The following is an 18,542-nucleotide window of genomic DNA, read 5'->3' as shown; positions in this document are numbered from 1 at the left end:
TTTTCTGGAAATGGCAATGAGCCCTATTCCCCCTCACACTTTTTAATAAAGACATCATCTTCTGTAGTGTAGTTGTGGTTTATGCAGGATCTGAACGATGCTTTCCCCTTTGCCTTTTCACCTCTTCCTTTTCATCTCTGTTTTCTAACGATATTAATGGCCATTAGACTGTGAAATGTAATTTGCCCAGAATACAAGCCTCCCATTGTACATGGCTTTCTGCTTGCCAGACGATCCCTTTGGAGCATGAGATCTGCTTTCATCTGTTACAATTTCACCCCTGTTAACATTGGAAGCTGAAAGACCAAGCCATATTAATATTCAACAGAACATTTCAACTCTCTTTTTCTCCAATAGGGGAAACTGGCCTTGGTAAGTCCACCCTCATGGACACACTTTTCAACACCAAGTTTGAAGGTGATCCAGCATCTCACTCACAGCCCGGGGTCCAGCTGAAATCCAATACCTACGACCTGCAGGAGAGCAACGTCAACCTCAAACTGACTATTGTGAGCACAGTGGGCTTTGGGGATCAGATCAACAAAGAGGACAGGTGAGTGAAGGGGGAGAGAGGCTGTGTCATGACCTGGTTTTCTCATGCAGGGTCTCTCCCTGTGCCCGAGTTGGACCAGGCTGCACTGTAGAGTTTTCCTCCTTCCTTCTTATGGGTTGTCCTTGTCATCTCTTTGGGATGGGACAGGTAGAAGAGAGGACAGAGGCTGTGGTGTGTCAGCACTGCTCCAGCTATGAAAGCAGCTTTTCTCATGCTGTTAGAGCAGTATCTGCCCTGCTGGCAGCTTTCTGCCCTAATTCATCTGGTGGGGAGAGCGGAGAGGTCCAGGGCATCTGTGCTTGTTTCCTTGTGCCGTGCTGACCGCAAGCTGCCGACCAAACCACTAGCATGGTTTAGTGACCGCTTGGCTTAAAAACCACTTCTGGCAGGGCTCTTCCATGTTGCCAAATGAGGCATGATAAATGTGCAGTGAGATACCCTGGGGAAGTATCTCTGGCAGCTCATGTCCCAGCGTGGCTGGAGCGTGGTGGTTAAGGGATGTGCAATTCCACCAGACTGTCTCCAAGGTGCATCTTCACAGAGGCATTGCAGATGGGATTTGCTTTGTTGCAGGTCTGTTAGATTTTCTTTTTAGTTTTGTTTAAGATTCACTGATGACCTTTACATTGTGAGTCTGACAGGCCCTGTATTTCAGATGGCCTTGCAAGGGAGTTGCAGGGATTTCCTGCCCCAGAGCACCGGGCAAAGGCAGTACTGAATGGAGATGTGTCTTCCACCTGCAGGACTTGCGGCTGTGAGAGCAGCAAGCCGTTCGCTCCCTGAGTGCAAGCAAGGGTTACACACTGCTGTGAATCTGTCTACATTATCCTTCTTTTAAAAAGTCTCTCACCCTCACATTTCAAAGTATGAGAGTCCACTTTCCCTGGAGAGGGTGGTGTGTCTCCTGTCCTCTGCTGAATCTCCAGTACTGTGTTTTGTCAAACAGGCTGCTAGAGTCTGATGTAGGACCACATCTCCTTGTCAGTAGTGCATCTTCTAAATTTCTTACGGGTGGGGAGGAAAGGAGATTGAGAGAATTGGTCTTGGGAAATGAAATCTAACAAGCAGCTTGTTTCTTAAAAGCAAGCAAAGGAGCACTGTCTCTTTACCTCTCTGACTGTGAGATGTATAACTCTTTTTTTTTTTCCTTTCACCAAAGCTATAAGCCCATCGTTGAGTTCATTGATGCTCAGTTTGAAGCCTACTTGCAAGAAGAACTGAAGATAAAAAGGGTCTTGCACAACTACCATGACACTCGGATTCACGCTTGCTTGTACTTCATTGCTCCGACAGGCCACTCGCTAAAATCCCTGGATTTGGTAACAATGAAGAAGCTTGACAGCAAGGTAGGCGCATTTAATTCTTACTGGGCAGGTTCACTGTTAGTGTGGCAGAAAGGCTGCTGCTTTTCCAGGGCGCATCTCCTCACCTTGAATAGCCCTTATGCTAGTGGAGATGACTGGGTTGGCGGATAAATCCTGTAGATTTATTGAGCACTGTTAAGTTTTTGTAAGTTGTATTGCAGACTTGGAAAAACTCCCTGGAGCAAAGCTGAGGACTTCTTACCACTCTGTTCCTTTCTAGGTGAACATCATTCCCATCATTGCCAAATCTGATGCCATTTCCAAGAGCGAGCTGACCAAATTTAAAATTAAAATCACAAGCGAACTGGTTAGTAACGGGGTTCAGATCTACCAGTTCCCAACAGACGACGAATCAGTGGCGGAGATAAATGGGACAATGAATGTAAGTGACTTGGCGCTTCCTCCTCTCCCAGAACAGCAGTGTCAGTATAGGGGTTGGTGGCCCATATTGGGATGCTTCTTAAATCCACTTTCCCTTTTATTCTGTGTCTGAAAACCAGAGGATTTCACAGGGATGTAATGCCATCCTAGGCTAACAGAGCCTTGTGGTAAGCTACTGCCTCTCTGGTGGACTTTTCTAGTGAGAAAACAGACGGTCTTTTAGCCCCTTCCTTGTCCTAATGCATACCTGTTGAGGGACATGTAGGAAATTGGACAGATGGTGAGGCCTGGCTGTGCAGGGCAAGGGCAGTCCTGGGTTATGAATTAATCAGATGGGTATTATCCATCCGGTGTGAGGGGCAGGCTGTCTACAGACATGCACCTCTCTGCTCCTCACCCTGCATTTTTTGCACTAAACAGTTTTGCTCTCCTGGGCTGGTTTTCCTGCGAAGCCCTGCCTCCATGGGTGTCTCCTCTTGCCTATGGCTGTCCTTGCAGCTGAGCCCCTTCAGCTGGCCAGCTCTGGGACTCCTGTCTGCACTGAGTTGCTGTTTTATTATTGATCAAGTTACTTAGCTGGGTCCTTGGTCTGGTTTGGCCTTTTGGCTCTGGTACTGTTGGCCAGAACGGATGGACAGGGGGTACAACGAGGCTGGTTAGAGCAGCGGCTTCCCTTGAGCTACATCCAAGTGCTGATGTGAGAAATAGAACACAAGGGTGGGACCAGAGGCCCATCCAGCCCAGTGGCCCTTCTCTTCCCTAAACATCTGCTTTTGGTCACTTTTGGAGTATATAGGAAGAGAGGGAATGTGTACAATGCTTCACTTCCCCCAAATACTTCCCTAGCCTCTAACCACGTTCAGCTCGAGGGTTTCTCTAGATTTCTGTCACGTGCATCACCTGATGCCCCCCCACCAGTGCACTTCCAGGATCCTGTGGCAAGGATTTACACAGCTGAGCCAGCAACGTGTGAAAAACAGTACACAAATTGGGCCAAGCATGTCTCGAGGTGCCTGCAGGTGTTTGTTCTGGCTCTGGCATTCCCAGCATCGTTGGTGCCTCTCTGTGGCACCCTGAAGATGGAGCAAGCCGTCTCTTGGCCCCTCTGGCAGCGCATCCTGACCGTGCTCCCATTTTCCAGAAGGCTTTTTACAGGAAAGCAAGTAGGGGAAGTTGCTTGCTTAACTGCTGTTGAAGCACAGGTCTAGCTGAAATGCTTTTGTGTCGTCTCTTGATCTAATATTAATAGTTGTAGTGTTGTGGAGAGGCCTGAAAGAAACATGAAGTTTGTCCTACCGTAAGAGCTGTCAGTTGTGGTTTCCTGGTCAGAGTAGTTTTGTGACGGCATCTTTCTCAGTGCTTAGTGCTCTCACTGTGCAGGACTACCGTTACTCCTGGAAACAAAGATGCAATGTCACTCCATCCTCAAGAAACCAGAGGTGTGATGACAAAGGGAGAAGTCCTCTCGCCTTGGCCCTTCTGAGGGCAGAGGTAAACCTCTGCTCGTCTTTCCTTCAGCCATTTACATGTCTCCTGGGAGGGAATTGCTGTCTCGGGTCGTAGACGTTCTAGGTTGTGTCAGCTGCTGCACAGAGAGATCAACTCTTTAAATCCTCCATTAAACTGATACAAATCATAATTACCAGGTTTATGGGGACTAAGCAGGCCAGAATCTGAATCTGATCAAGGCAATTTTGCAGACCTGGAAAACTTGTATTCAAATACTGATTTTATTAGCAACATAAGACAAATCTGCTTATGCTTCAGGTCAGGAGATGAGCTTGTGGAGGGATTGAGACCAGTAAAAAAGCCAGGATGGGTTGATTTAGGTTTGTAACTTAAATTGCCAATTTTAGTCATGTTTGAAATTGAGGAATGGGAACTTTTGATTTAAATAAGTTGCCTTAACCTTTGTGTTTGTACTTCTCTACAGAAAGCTTCATTGTCTTTGCCTGTTACAGATCAACATCTTTGAAAGGTTATAAATGCAGTCTTCATGCTTAAGTAGTGCTTCTTGCTGACCAGCAACTTCTCTGGATTAGTTACTTTTTTTTTTTTTCTTTTTTAATTACAAAGAAAATTGAGACTGGTCTTTTGATTACTTAATGTTTTGCTTATTAACTGCATTAGTTGTCTTTTGCATGAAAAGTAAAATTAGGCTTTAAAATATGCAAACTCACTATTTCATATGCATTTTACTTTATTATATCCACTTGTGCTGGATGCATTAGGAATTTTTTTCCAGAGTATTTTGCATTCCAAATTGGCTTACTAAACAGAGAAAATACTGCCTGATCTGGCAGGAGTTGATTAACTGAAGGATTTAAAATCTGTGCCATCATGATCAGAAACAAAAGTATTTAACCATGAACAAAGGTGTCAAGTGAAGTATTTAGAAAATAATCAGATTAAACAAATCTTCAGAACAAGATGCCTGATTTTCCTTGAAACTGATTTGGTCTTTTTGAGAATCCCACCAAGCGTATATTTACAAGTTCACAGAAAACGCTGTCCAAAATTCTTTAGGTCTCTTCCCATCTGGATTTTATTCTCAAATCAGATAAGAAAAACAAGCTCTCCTATTCTTTCAACTCCCTATTGGCTTTTCCATTTTGAATGAATTATTCTAATTACTGAAGAAAATATTCTCCCTGCACCTGCTAGTCAAATGAAACCACATGCAGCTACATGAGCTGTCCCACATGGTGGGAGCTGGAACTTCCTTGCTGATGAAAGAAAGAAATCACCAGCACCTTCTCCTTGGCAAAGACAGCAGCCAAACAGTTGGTACCAGTGGAGGAAGTGACTCTGCTGTTGAGGGTAACCGGGCTCATGGACGGCCAAGGTTCAGGCTGTGTGACCATAGCATGGTGTTTCTGCCACTGTCTCAGTGCAGTGGCTCCTCTTGCTCCCATCGCTTGCATTGTCCCTTGGAAATCCCCTTACTTCACTCTCCCGGAGATCCGGATACGAAGCAAACAAAAAGCATTTACAGCTGTGGGAGAAGCCGACCATGGGATGCTCCTCATGGACAGTCTGAAGAAGCCAACAGGGAGGTCTGGAAGCTCTCACCCAGAAGTAGCAGGATGACAAGAGGAGAGGAGTGGGCAGCTCTGGTGGGCTGTGGAGGAGAGAGTCACCAGTGGGGAGCACATTGCCTCTAGCAAACATTCTCCTGATCCTGTGTCCTGGAGGGGGAGCGGCTGGCCTGAAACCTCAGGTGCCACAGAACTGCAATGGCTTTTCCTCTGGAAACAGCACTGTGTGTAGGCCTGCAGAGGAGGCTGTAGCCTTTGTGGCATTCAGTATCTGGGGCGTTTCAGAGTTTCCAGCAGCTGGACACAGGTTCAGACCAGTTCCAGCATGTCCCATGGTGAGGAGCCCGCCCAGTGCCTGGCAGTAGCCAGCATGTCCCCGCAGTGTGATGTTTCCAGTTCCTCCCAGAGCAGCCGAAGGTGGCGTGTGGCCCTTGCTCAGCCCTGGGGTCTCTGCTTGCCCTCTCCCCTGTCAGGCTGCCTGACAGTGGCTGCACAGCGGGACGCTGCGGGACATGAAAGGACCACTGATGGTTCTTCTTGACCCAATGTGCCAAAGTGTTTGTGGATAGTGCTGCTGCTTGTGTGTAGTCTGTCTTGAAGGCAAGAAAAACTACAGCGTGTAGAAATGAGGTGGCAAATTATTTCTTTGAAAGCTGGCTAGGGGAGTTTCCTTCTTGTTGCGGTATGGAGGCTGCTCAATTGAGACTGCTTTGTTTCCTTCCCCTCTAGTGTTTTGTATCCCCTGCCCTTTGCCATTAGACAGCCTTCTGCTGAAAATCAGATTCCTTCAACCTGGGAGACCGCTTTCCTTTTTCTGCTGCTTGGTGTCTCCCGCAGGGAGCTTACCCTGCGCAGTGCAGGCACAGCTCCGTGCTGGCCCGCGTCCCTCCAGGCGCTAGTGCATCAGTGTGATTGCAATGGTAACTTGGCGTGAGAGTGACCCAGGAGGCCCCGGTGCACAGAGCCTCTGCCTGGCCCAGGATGGCCCCATCAGGCTGACCACCCGCCCCACTTACTCTGCGTGTGTCCCATGCGAGAGCTGGGAGCCCAGGGAATAAAAGCTGAAGAGCCCGTCTTTGTGAGTGCTTGCAGGCAGTTTTGCTGTATTTGCAGTTTGACTGTATGAGCCACACTCTGAAAGCAGAAAACATCTCTGAAATCTTTTGCTTGTACCAGCTGTCATGAACTTGTCCAAGTTTTCAGATAACTTGTAGAATTAAAGCTTCACTACCTGCTTTTGAAAGCAATCCAGGGTCACTGATCTTCCATATAATTGGCTTCCTGAGGCCCTTTCAATTTCCCAGAACTCAGTGCTCTTTAAAAGCTCTAGCTAACAAATGTCACTGCACAAAACTCAGCAGAAGGGGTGGGTGCAGGGAGCTGGCAACTTTATTTTTAAGTGCTGAAACCTTGCACTTGACTTCTTTGCAGCTTGGCAGAATGCAATATAGTTCCCAGGAGCAAGCGGAGGTGGGGAGAAATCTCACTTACTGCACAACAGATAAATGCAGCAAAGTACGATAGCAGTGTCGGGGGGATTTGCTTGGCTGCCTGAGTTTGGGGAATGAGGGGAGTATAAGGTGAGGTCTTCTGAGCCTAGAGAGGTGTCGAGAGTTTTTCTGTTCCAACTCCGCTGAGCTTGCACTGGGCGATTCTGTTAGTCTTTCTGCAGAAGGCAAAAAGTATCTTCTTTACTAAGAAGTGACTTTTTTATGCCTGAGTTTTTGAAAAGCAAATCCCTCCTCTTCTTAGTCAGCCTTCAGATACCTGTAACAACTGTACCCTGTGGAGAGTGTGTCTCGGCTTGACGAGCGTAACAAGGCACAGTTTAGCTCTGCTCTGCTGTCCCCAGGATCCCTCCTCATGGTGTGATCCCTGGATTTGGCCTCCTTTGTCCTCTAGCTGTGCAACTATCTAGCAGTGGCTGCACATAGCATCAACATCATGAGGATTTTATAAAGCCATCGGCACTCCTTTGGGTTTCTCAGAAGCAGTTTTGATAAAGGATTTGGGAGAGGGGGTGCTGAGGGTGAGCCCCAACACAGCCGCAGGAAGCGTGAGGCACCATGGAGTGTTAGCACGGGGCAGGCTCAGCACAGCCCCAGGGAATGCAGAGTCCTTCCCAACTCGGGGCAAACGTGGATGCAGAGGCTGGCCGGGGCAGGGACATGTTCAGCCCTTCCTCGCCAGGGCTGAAGCAAGCGGGGAGGAAAGAGCTGTTACTCTGGGGGTGAAGGAGGGACTTCCATCTCATGATCTGATAGAGTGAGTTGTCTTGTGCTCCAGTGTGAGCTGAGGGAGTGGTGCGGGGATAAAATCAAGACCTCTTTTATTGCTTCTGTGCTTGTGCAGATGTTCTCCTCAGCCACGGCAAGCCCCCGGGACAGCACCGCAGTCAGAGCCGCGCAGCACGTTGTTCAAGCTGTCATTCTGATGCTAGTCTTGCACTGGCTCATCTCACCTGAGACCCTGTGGCTGGGAGGATCAGCCAGGTAGAGGATATAGAGTGGTAGCACTAACAAGGTTTCCAAAAAGGACCCTCCCTTCTTCCCCCTTGTCTTGGGCTAGTGGCCAGTGACTAGACTCCCTGAGATTAGCGTGTGCATAATGACTGTCTTGCTCAGTGGCTGTGCTAATCTCTGTGTGCTGGCAAGTCAGCCGGAGTTGATAGGAACTAACGTGGGTATCATTAAATGTGTTCCAGGCCCACTTGCCGTTTGCAGTGATCGGGAGCACGGAGGAGCTGAAAATAGGAAACAAAATGATGAAAGCTCGTCAGTACCCTTGGGGCACAGTGCAGGGTGAGTTGAGCCCCGGGATTTTCATGGCATGAATGGTGACACTTCTGCCAGGAGGCAGTGGGCTCTCATAAGAGGAGCAAGGGCCTGCTGGACTTTAATATCTCCCTGGGGATTATTCTTTCTTAAATCGTGTGTCAGGCCTATAATGACAGTTGCCTCTGCTCGGAAGGGCTGTTAAATCTGTTGGGAGGAGTAGACAGGTGGCGAATGTGGGAAGAGAGCTTTGTTTCTGCCCCCATCTTACTCCTTATCGTGTCTTCTTACAGTGGAGAATGAAGCTCACTGCGACTTTGTGAAGCTGCGGGAGATGCTGATCCGCGTCAACATGGAAGACCTTCGCGAACAGACCCACACACGCCACTATGAGCTGTACCGGCGATGTAAACTGGAAGAGATGGGTTTCAAGGACACCGATCCAGACAGCAAACCCTTCAGGTAGGATCCCTGGAGGAGACAGAAGAGCTCGAGAGAGGCATTGGTGGATGTGCTGCGTCCTTGTGTGTGTATGTGTGTGTCCTTGAGAGAGCAAGTAAAGGACCAATGCAGCAAGAAAACCTGCCAGGTCAGATAAATCCAGACTTCAGCAAAGGTGCTGGCTGAGTGAGAGAAGGCGAAAACACAGAGAGCGTGTGCAGGATTGACTGTGAAACTGCAAGTATAGGAGTAGAAATGTCTGTGCTGCAGAGATACAGCAGTGTCCCTCTGAACTAGTGTTTGTTGCCAGCTGGTCTCTTTGAATTGCCCAACATTCAACATGCAAAAAAGTTGATTACAGACACCAGAAACGATTGGATAAAGAAGACCTTGGGCACACGTGGGTGGGTGAGTGGCAAATGTGCTGTGGGCAAGCAATATTCACGTTGAGGGCCTGATTTCAGAGGCTCGGGGGAAGCAGCTTGTCCCAAGTCATGTCACTGGACTCTCCTTTCTTTTTAGCTTACAAGAAACTTATGAAGCCAAAAGAAATGAGTTTCTGGGGGAACTGCAGAAAAAGGAAGAGGCAATGAGGCAAATGTTTGTCCAGAGGGTCAAGGAAAAAGAAGCGGAGCTGAAGGAGGCTGAAAAAGAGGTGAGACTGCAGTACTTGTCTCTTCATGGTTGTGAGTGATAGATCCACTCCCAAGTAGGTAGCTGCTGCCAAAGCACTTTCTGCAGAGTGTGGTTTAGGACTTTCTTAACAAGAAGTCTAAAGTTTAACTTGGGGTCATGGGGACATTAAGGTGTTCATTCTGTAGGACAAAACTAGATCACAGTGCTTGTAATGTACAACTTAACTGCACCATGAAAGTGCCATAGTCTTGATTCTGATGGAGAGTTGCAGTGTGGCAAAATTCAAGGAGGGAAACAGCCCCTGATATAAGCTTGTTATATAAAAAATATACCCATACAACTTCTTTAGTGTTGTGAAAAATCCATTAATTTACTGACCTTTAAAGAGGAATAAGGCGGAGACCCCTGGAAATGGATTAAAAATTTTACAGTTATACTCTCCCAATCCTCTATTGTTAGTCTGTGCAATTGTGCATCCCTAGAACACTGCCTGGTTTGTAAGCTGTTGTGGAAGGAGACTGTTCCCTGCCCTTTGTCTACCCAGTGTCAGCTCAGGGAGCTGGAAGTGATGTACAGACCAACAGAGACTTGCAGGCTCAGATCTCATGGGATCCTTCCATCTTCCTCTTTTCCTGTGAACAGAATATCTGGTGGTGCTGGGTCCTGCTCACCTCTCTCCTTTCCCTCTAGCTGCACGAAAAGTTTGATCGCCTGAAGAAGTTACATCAGGATGAAAAAAAGAAGCTAGAGGATAAGAAGAAGTCTCTGGATGATGAAGTAAATGCATTTAAACAAAGGAAGACAGCAGCTGAATTGCTCCAATCTCAGGCTCAGCAGGCTGGAGGATCGCAAACTCTTAAAAGAGATAAGGAAAGAAAAAAGTAAGTTGCTAACCCAGTGGTATTTGCTTTTTGGTAATGGTTCTCCTTTACTATTTTTCTGAGTGTTCATATCTCTCTCCCAACCTAGCCAGTCCTTATCAGGGGAAGGTTTGCACCCAGGTTTAAGCCCTAGTAAGGCTGAGCAGTAGCTGGAAGCATTTTACCTTTAGCTGTCATCCTGAAGAGCAGGGAGCAGTGCTAACCTCCCTCATTGCTTGCTGACAGCATGGGAGAGGATGCACTTGTTTTCATTCCACGAGATTCCCTGCTCCTCCCTTGGTCTGTCAGTGCCTGTAATGAAGTGGAACAATATTGGCTGCCAAGGCTAGGGTGTGGGTAGCAGGGATGTCCTGCTACCCCCCGAGAGGAGCGTGTCCTGTCTCAGGGTTTTACTTGTTTAGGTTGGGAAAAAGCTTATACTGTGGAAATTATTCAGGGAGACTAATAATCTTGAATTCTGGAATCTGCAAAATGTAAGGCTGCAAAATGAGGGGACAGGTCATAGCTCCTTGTTAGTGCTAGTACTCTCTCCAGCCCTCTCGGCTTTTTGCCCTCCACAGAAACAGTGAGAGATACATGCCAGGGACTGGTGTGACAGGATCCAGCCCCTCGTCAGGGTTCTGTGATGTGGACCGTCTGCAATGCCCATGCCAGGCTCCTAATGCTCTGCAGTTGCTCAAGAGCAACCAGCTGTACAGCTGAAACAGTCCTCCCAGTTCACCTAGCAATGAGCAGTTCCTTTTCTTCTCACTGTGGTACGTTTCCCGAAACGGAGTGCTTTTCGGTATGCAGATAAACAAGGGTCTGGTTTCTATACCACTGCCATAATCCCTTCTCTGCACATCCCTGGGGCAAATCCAGAGTAAATCTTGCCTGCGCCATGCAGTCTTAAGTACATGGAGAAGTGCTGTTCATATGAACAATATGGCACGTGCCCAAAGAGCTGACAGGACTGTTTGTCAGGGAAAATAGCCTTGACTGTTAAGCTTGGAATCAAATGAGACAGGAGAGGAAAAACCCAATAACCGGAACGAGATCCTGGTTTAGTCTTTTTAGTTTTGAGCTGGAGCTGCTTCAATGTCAACATTCTTTTGCGATGAGCAATTAGCGCTCCTGCCTTTTTCTCACTTGTCCGTTCCTTTTTCCACTGCGTATTTTGATTTGCTTTCTTGAATTACCTCCAGGGTATTTTAATATCTTTTCATACTGAGGAGCCTGAGACTGACTGGGGACAGACTTCTCTCCCCAGCGTGGACTGTGTGAGGAATACACAACTGAGTTCTTTCATGCTTAGAGCCCTCAGACGTCTGCACACTGAGGATGGCAGACTTCAGCCCTGAGATCGGTCAGGGTCAGGAATGCAGAAAAGGGAGACGACATGCCCTATAGTATGAGCAATTAGTCGCTGTGGCCCAAGTCACCCTCTTGTTCCTAGTAGCAGTTCTGATCTCAGAAGAGCTCCTTGACACCAAGCACATTCAGTCCTTGTCAGTTAAGGACACAGAAGGGCGTAGAAAACTCCATGAAAGAGAGAGGTCGGTGTTTGAGTAAGGCTTGGGAAGATATTAGGAGTCCTCTCTCTCCTGCAGAAAAATAGCTGTGTTAGAAATGGTGCTGCTTTCTTTACCCTGTAACTTCTCCAATTGTCCTTAGTAATTCATTTCAGTATTTAGATCATAAATATCTCTAACAATCCGTGAATTTCACAAGCTGTAGCTTAATTATATTTGTTTACTAGTGGCTGGCAGTACACTAGCCTTTTTCTTTCACAGGTGACTCTTTTAAACTCAAGCTCTGTAATTTGCACTAATCATGACTTGGTTTCTTTTTTTTGGTTGTTGTTACATCATTATCATCATTATCATCATTATTAGCTCTTACATGTATGCTGTTTTACAGTTAGCTGCTGTTTGGCTGCATGGTGCATGAGGCACATTGTCCTGGTAAGCGTCATTAACTAATATAGACCTCACAGTGGGATCAGTTACAGTTCCTAAAAAAGTAGACCCTGTGCAAGTCCAGAAACCTATAAGTATTATCTCTGTCTTCCTCTGCTTTCATCCTTACTATACACGCTCTACCAGTCTCTCTCTACATATGGAGTTGTAGAAAAAGGATGCAATGAGGTTTGTCTTTCAAGATTCTGCAAAGTAAAATGCAGACAGACTCAGTATTAGGACATGAAATGTAGAAAAATAAGGATTAGGTCCTCTTCCTTTTAAACCTTCCCAGCACTTTGTTGGCTCTGTTTTCTTTATTCCATCTCCCTTAGAAATAAATTATATTTTTTAATCACGTAGGCCATGTTGATACTATGGCAACAATTGCTATGGAGATGTGGTGCTGATGATAGCTAGCTAGCCATGAAAATGTCTTTTCCCTTTCTCCTCCTTCCCTCCCACCCCTCCAAGTTGTAGTGTTAACTTGTGGTTACAGTGCAGGTGAAGGTAGATGCAAGACTAGTTTCTATTCCCCCCTTCACATACTAACAGATGGTAAAATCTGCCAAACCTAGAGCTTTCCTTTGTCCCAAAGCACCAGAGAATCACCAAACTGTGTGTGTGTACGAGTGTGTGTGTATGTATGTATGAGGGGGCGTTAAAGAAGCTACTGCCGAGTAACCAAACCAATATTCACCTGCTGACTGACTCTAGTTGATTGTCCAAAACAACAAGAGATGATGGGCTGAGCATTTAGCAGATAATGAAGGCTCTGAAGATAGACTGAGAGACTTTATGACATTTTTAACAGTCAAATGGGTCACCCATGGATTGGATGTTCAGTTGTAGCAGACAGACAGCCCCACACTCCTGGGAGCCATGCCAAGTGTGCCCACAGTTAGGTTAAGGCTAGTGGTAGAAGAAGGCTGTATTCAAGATGTGTCCAGAAAGCCTGCCAGAGCACTTTGCCCCTGAATAAGGCCAGCATCCAAGTTTCCGAGGGGTTTTGCCAAGGCGTGGAGAGTTCCCACTACAGCAGAGCCCTGTCCATGGTGTTAACGCTGTGAGTCTGCTCTGCTCCAGTTGCTGTGGCTCTGTCCAGAGTGTCTCTGCCTTCATGTGAGCAGGGATGTAGGGTGGCCACATAGTCATGGGCAGGCTTGTGGAACAGATAAGGTTGCCTGAAAGGGTTAACAAACCTGGCCATAAGCAAGTGTCTGCAGCGTGAAGTGCCAGCATCTATTGTAAAATGAAGGCTCATTTAAACAAAGATGTGTAAGAAATGTACCTGCCTGGCAGGAGAGCAGCATCGTCATTAGGGTTATTAGTTAAACTGCTAATGACAGTGATCTACTTATTGCTAGGTTGAGTGTGTTTAATTGAGCCTTTTGAATTTGCTGTTGATTCTCTGGTGAGAGGAAAAAGAAAGCTCCCACAGGAATGTCTTGTTTCTTGACAGAGCAGCAATACTTACTATCCAAGGCAAGGGTGACAGCACCCCAGGCTGAGGAGCGCAGGTCTCTCAGAGAAGGGACCTGCTGGAACAGCAGCACTTAGCTATAAAACACCCTAAAAACTCAGCCTCGAGTCCACCCTTCCCTGCAGACAAAGCTAGGATTTACATTCTCTCCGGGATACAGTCCAAACTAACTTACAGTCTGCTGTTAAATAGGGAAAAGCTGATTCCAGGATTCCTTCCCTCTTAGCTCCACCAAGGGAAATGGAAAAGCAAGTAAACATTATGCTGTCAGTGACAGGCATTTGAATTTAATTTCAATGGGACATTCCACTTAACAGAAGAGCTTCAGAAGGGTCTTGCACTGACTTGAACTGGAGCTTGCAGTCGTCTTGAGCAGTCCGGTTGAATGAATGTCTCTGCTGCCAACTGTAACTGTAAAACAATGCAAAGAACAATTCTCTGCTTATCTGAATGTGGAAAAATAAGCTCGAAGAGTAACAGTGTTCATTCTGGTGCCGAGTACGAAGGCACGGCTAAAGTGCAGTTAGAGTGAACATTACTGATTTTTGTTGGTTTTGGATTGCTTTTGGCAGTCCTCATAACTGTACACGGTTGTGTGCCGGGCTTTGAATCAAATGAAGTTCTTTGTTCCCAGCATACAAATGCAGACAGTGCCTTTTTCAATGGGCATTTGTCCTTGCTAAATTAAATATGTATATATGGTACTTTTCCAGAAAAATACTCTCCATATTGATCCACAAAGTATGGCAGGGCTCCATTGTTTTGCAAGGATACAAACAAGTCACAGTTGATGAGTCCTGTAGCTTGCAAAACTGTGAAAGGATTGTTTTAGAAAATAAATTTGGTTCATCCCACTGCTGAGTGTGTGTGCGTGTATGCATGTGTGTGTCTGCATAAAGCATGTTTTGTAATCAAATTAAACCTTATTAACACATAGCAACATTTCTTTTTTTGTGTGTGTGTGTGTGTTAGGAAACATTTATATTCTTATTTTGGTTTTTGTCATTAATCCATAAAACCATTAATCTGCCTTTTTCTTTCATTTTCAGTTCGGGTTTCCTGTAGAACCTTTCCCTTCACATCAGAAGCGAATGCCCCCACATTCGGTTAACACGCAGCTATGCCATTGTGCCTGTTTGCTCACCTTTACTCATTGCTCCCTTCCTGCGCTCACCATTTTGTTTTAAGCAAGAGTCCGCACCCTTGGCTGTTCTGGGTTATGGTTATTCTTGTGAAGAACTCAGCAATAGCCTACGTGGAACTGGCAAGAGATGCTCATTGCTGATACCTCTTCCCCTTTGGGCAGTAGCAGGCTGCCGAGCGCTCGTAGGGCTAGTGTCCCCTCTTCTCAGTTGCTCGGCTTTTTGTCTCTCCCTCCAATTTGTGCGAGGGCTGCATGGTAAGAGAGCGCAGCTGCTTGGTGGTGTGCATTTAGCCCCTATCGTGGGACCGCTGTGAATGCAACCCGCTGCTGCCATGCGGTGGGACATGCTGTCTCAAGAGACTGGCTGCCCTCTCCTCTTTTTAATTTGCTGTATCTAACCCCTCATTACCCCCCTGTGCTGCCGTGTGTGACTCAAATGATTTTAAAGGACTTTTTGCAAAACTTGACATCCTCACAGGCGTGGGCCTGAGTCCAAACCTCTAGTCCTCAGGCTTGGGGGATTCTCACACTTGGATCCACGGTTTGCAACTAAGTGTTCTCTGAATGCTGCAGGGGTCACGAAGGATCTCTTGCCTTGTCTCCCTCTCAGTGTGCTGGCCTGGATGCACATCCTGGATCCAATCTCAGGGAAGGCTGGTCACCTTGCTGTACATATCAGTGTTTGTGAAGAAAGACGATGATGTTTCTTTGACTTTCTTCTCAGTGATTCCAACAATTTCTGGTTTTAATGCAAAAAGTATTACCTTTATTTTTTATTTGGCATCTGGTTAGAAGTGTACAGATGCTGGCAGGTTGCTTCTCATATTTTCTATTCAGCAAAAGCCTTGTTTTACTGCAAGATTTGCACTAAAAAGGAGGGTGTTTTGCTCACTGGGGCCAGGAGTTCACTCTGGGCAAGTGCAGCTGTGGTTTGCCTGCAGGTGTCTTCTCTGTGTATTTCTGGATGAGTTTTGTTTTTAAATAAAGACTTCATCAGACAGTGAATTCTGGTTAACATTTACTTCTTTTGTTTTTTGTTTTCTTTGCCCTTCTTTTACAGTAACCCATGGCTCTGTACTGAGTAATTACCCCTGAATACAATGGGCTGGAATGGACCTTCATTTACTTGTTAAATCGGAGGGTCTAATAAAACGTGACAGCATTTCAGCTGTGACCTTTCCATGGTGTTACCCTTGCTCTCTCCTATATCCTCATTGTGATATCCTCTGTCTTTACTATGTGCTGGTGGTTATTGCTTTTATTAAACAATGTAAAATTAGTCCTAACAAGGTTTTGGATGCTGCAACTTTAAATCCTACAATTTTTTTTCCCCTACAATTAATGGATTCCCTTTTCTCCTGGTCCCTCTCCACCCAGATAAATAAGGGATGTGGAAATAAGTTCTGTGAGTTATTTTTGCTGGCGAAATAACAACGCAGTTTAAATGTATTTATTGGTGACGTTAAAATGACAACACCACCTTAGTTTAATTATCACATAGTTGAGAGATAAAAAACTCTTTTCTCTTCATACTTGGTGTCATTTTCATGACATCATCTTTCTTTTTTTATTTGCTTTTATTTTTTCTTTTGCTAATTCATGCTACCTGAAGACTAGCATGTAATCCTCATTTCCATTTCAGACTTGCTTGTTGTGACCCTGATCCTTCAGTCGCACTCTGTGCAGGCTGCCTTCTCTGTATGTGGGTGAATCCACACGTCCTGACCCTGCTGAAAGATCAGGGTGCATGCTGCCAAATAGTTCCAACAAAAACCCTTCAAATCCTGGGTTTTTGGAAGATAAGCACACCTCAGACCTAGCCATGATAGGTAATGCTGGTTTTAGCGCAAGCCGCTGCTGAGAATTTTACTAGAAGGGTAGTCTGGATGATGCTAAAGCCTCACAAACAGTTTCTGCATACGTGTTAGTCTGGCTAGCTGCTCACAGCAGTAACCTAGATCAAACGACGGTCTGGCCTCTGTTTCCAGCAATCAAGGCAGTTAAAACTCTTGATTGCAATGTATTTTTCTCAGGTATTCTGTTTCACCATAAATACAATTTTATTTCCCATAAAAGTCTTTGACTGTTTTGTGGGGTTTTTTTAAGCAAGTTAAAATAATTTGAGTATTTACTTCTTCCTCTACTGTCGAATATCGGCCTGCTCCCAAAACCAGTCAGTATCAGTCTGTCAATGACTTCTAGATTATCTGCTAAAAGAACCATTTAATGTGGCTTTTTTTTACCATACTGCAGGTCACTGGCTGTTCTTCCTGACCATTTGCTTTATTAGAATATCATTTAAAGTTATGTAAAGTCTTTTTAAAGACTTTAAAGAAAAAAGGGTTTTACTTGTGTGATTTCCTTGAAGTACTTGAGGTACCGCAAGGAGGTTCCATCTCCCCTCTGTCAGCTGTTTTCGTGTTGCACCTCTTTTTCCTGCTTTTTGAATGTCTTTCTCTTTTTTGCTAATCTTCTGGTTTTTTCTCTTTTTTCTCTTTTCTCTCTCTGTAGCTTTTTTTAATCTGTCTTCGCCAGCTGCACTGGGTCTGAGGGAGAAGACTGCCACTTCTAGAAGAGTTTAAGGGTCGTATGTCTGGGGAGGGGGGGAACAAATCTTCAGTGTTAGTGTCTTGGAAAGAAGCTCTTTTACTGACTTGCATGGTATCTAAAATTGAAGTGTCTTATAATTTGTGTGACAAGACAGGGTAATACGGGGGAACTGATTGTTTACCTGGAATTTTGAAGAGCAACAGAAATGTGATGTTTGGACTAACGATGTAGCGAATACATTTTCAAACATTGTTATGGGCATATTTTTTTTCTAATTTTGTCTTTAATAATATAAATGTCACGGGCTTCCATGACGTGTGAAGCCTAAGGAGTATTTTCAATATGCTGTTGTTTGATTGGTTTTGGAAACTGTGCATTCAGAGTCAAAGGAAATATAAACATGGTGCAATTTGCTCTGTTGGCAGCCACGAAATATTTAATTTTAACAAAGAAATAAAGTAAGAAGAACTGTGTGTTTTCATTGGTGTCCTCCTGTGTCTCACCACCTATTAAATAAGCTCCATCGGCTGGTGGACGTGGGTCAAGTGGTACTTTTTTTTTTCCCCCTAACTAAACCTCCTCTCGTTCTTTAAAGTTAGAAAAAAGTTAGCAGTATCAGGAGGCAGAGGCGATGCTGACAGCTGGTATAACAATAGTGACCCATCCAAACCCCCCGGAGCAGGGCGCAGCGTCCTCATCCCGTGCTGGAGCCAGCCCTCGCACTGCTCGCTCCGCCGTCCCGCCCTGCTCCGCTGGCCGCACGGGTCTAACTAAACCTCCTCTCGTTCTTTAAAGTTAGAAAAAAGTTAGCAGTATCAGGAGGCAGAGGCGATGCTGACAGCTGGTATAACAATAGTGACCCATCCAAACCCCCCGGAGCAGGGCGCAGCGTCCTCATCCCGTGCTGGAGCCAGCCCTCGCACTGCTCGCTCCGCCGTCCCGCCCTGCTCCGCTGGCCGCACGCGTTCCCCAGCTGCCATCTTCTCTCTCCGCTCCTGGTTTTGTCTCCTTTTTACCGATGGAAGTGCGCGAGAACGGCACCGAGTTACGTACTTACACGACGAACACGGAAGAACCAGCACTGTTTAGCCTGATACCTTTCTAACTTTAATGTAAATTTTAAATAAAAAATACGAAAGCCTGCGGGTGTGCTGTCGTGTTTGCTGCTCAGGCGTCCGGGGCTGAAGGACCGCGCACCCCGAGGGGAGCTCCGCTCCCACCGGCCAGGCGCCGGGCCGGTGCCCAGAACAGCTCCGGGTGGTCACTGCGAAGGACAAACCCAAGGCGCTTCGGGCGGGTGCGCGGTTTGGCGGCGGCTTCCCTTGCCTCTCGGGCGGGAGCGTCCCCGCGGTCCCGTCTC

At 46.2% G+C, this 18,542-nt stretch overlaps 1 protein-coding gene across 4 annotated transcripts; it reads left to right on the top strand.

The window, feature by feature from the left end:
• Nucleotides 1-359: 359 nt before the first annotated feature.
• SEPT6 (septin 6) lies at nt 360-15,717 on the top strand. Of its 4 annotated transcripts, XM_009579544.1 has the most exons (9): nt 363-553; nt 1,713-1,899; nt 2,138-2,299; nt 8,041-8,137; nt 8,404-8,572; nt 9,074-9,206; nt 9,878-10,068; nt 11,968-12,011; nt 14,538-15,637. In XM_009579544.1, the coding sequence occupies exons 1-8, from the start codon at nt 387-389 to the stop codon at nt 11,969-11,971; spliced, it is 1,110 nt and encodes a 369-aa protein (XP_009577839.1). In that variant the 5' UTR covers nt 363-386; the 3' UTR covers nt 11,972-12,011; nt 14,538-15,637. The 4 variants fall into 4 exon arrangements, with proteins under 4 accessions (XP_009577842.1, XP_009577839.1, XP_009577837.1 ...); XM_009579547.1 differs by lacking the exons at nt 11,968-12,011; nt 14,538-15,637 and adding an exon at nt 15,693-15,717 and having other exon boundaries at nt 360-553; XM_009579542.1 differs by lacking the exon at nt 11,968-12,011 and having other exon boundaries at nt 15,206-15,555.
• The last annotated feature ends 2,825 nt before the right edge of the window (nt 15,718-18,542 follow it).

This window comes from Fulmarus glacialis, unplaced genomic scaffold (assembly GCF_000690835.1).
Source record: "Fulmarus glacialis isolate BGI_N327 unplaced genomic scaffold, ASM69083v1 scaffold46286, whole genome shotgun sequence".
In the NCBI taxonomy this organism is placed as follows: domain Eukaryota; kingdom Metazoa; phylum Chordata; class Aves; order Procellariiformes; family Procellariidae; genus Fulmarus; species Fulmarus glacialis.
This window is presented reverse-complemented; position numbering and strand designations above follow the sequence as displayed.

Excerpts from the sequence above, each read along its gene's own strand:
- SEPT6 (XM_009579542.1), top strand. The coding sequence starts at position 387 with ATGGACACACTTTTCAACACCAAGTTTGAAGGTGATCCAGCATCTCAC. Across the intron at positions 2,300-8,040 it reads AGATAAATGGGACAATGAAT|GCCCACTTGCCGTTTGCAGT; the intron begins GTAAGTGACTTG and ends AATGTGTTCCAG. Across the intron at positions 9,207-9,877 it reads TGAAGGAGGCTGAAAAAGAG|CTGCACGAAAAGTTTGATCG; the intron begins GTGAGACTGCAG and ends CTTTCCCTCTAG.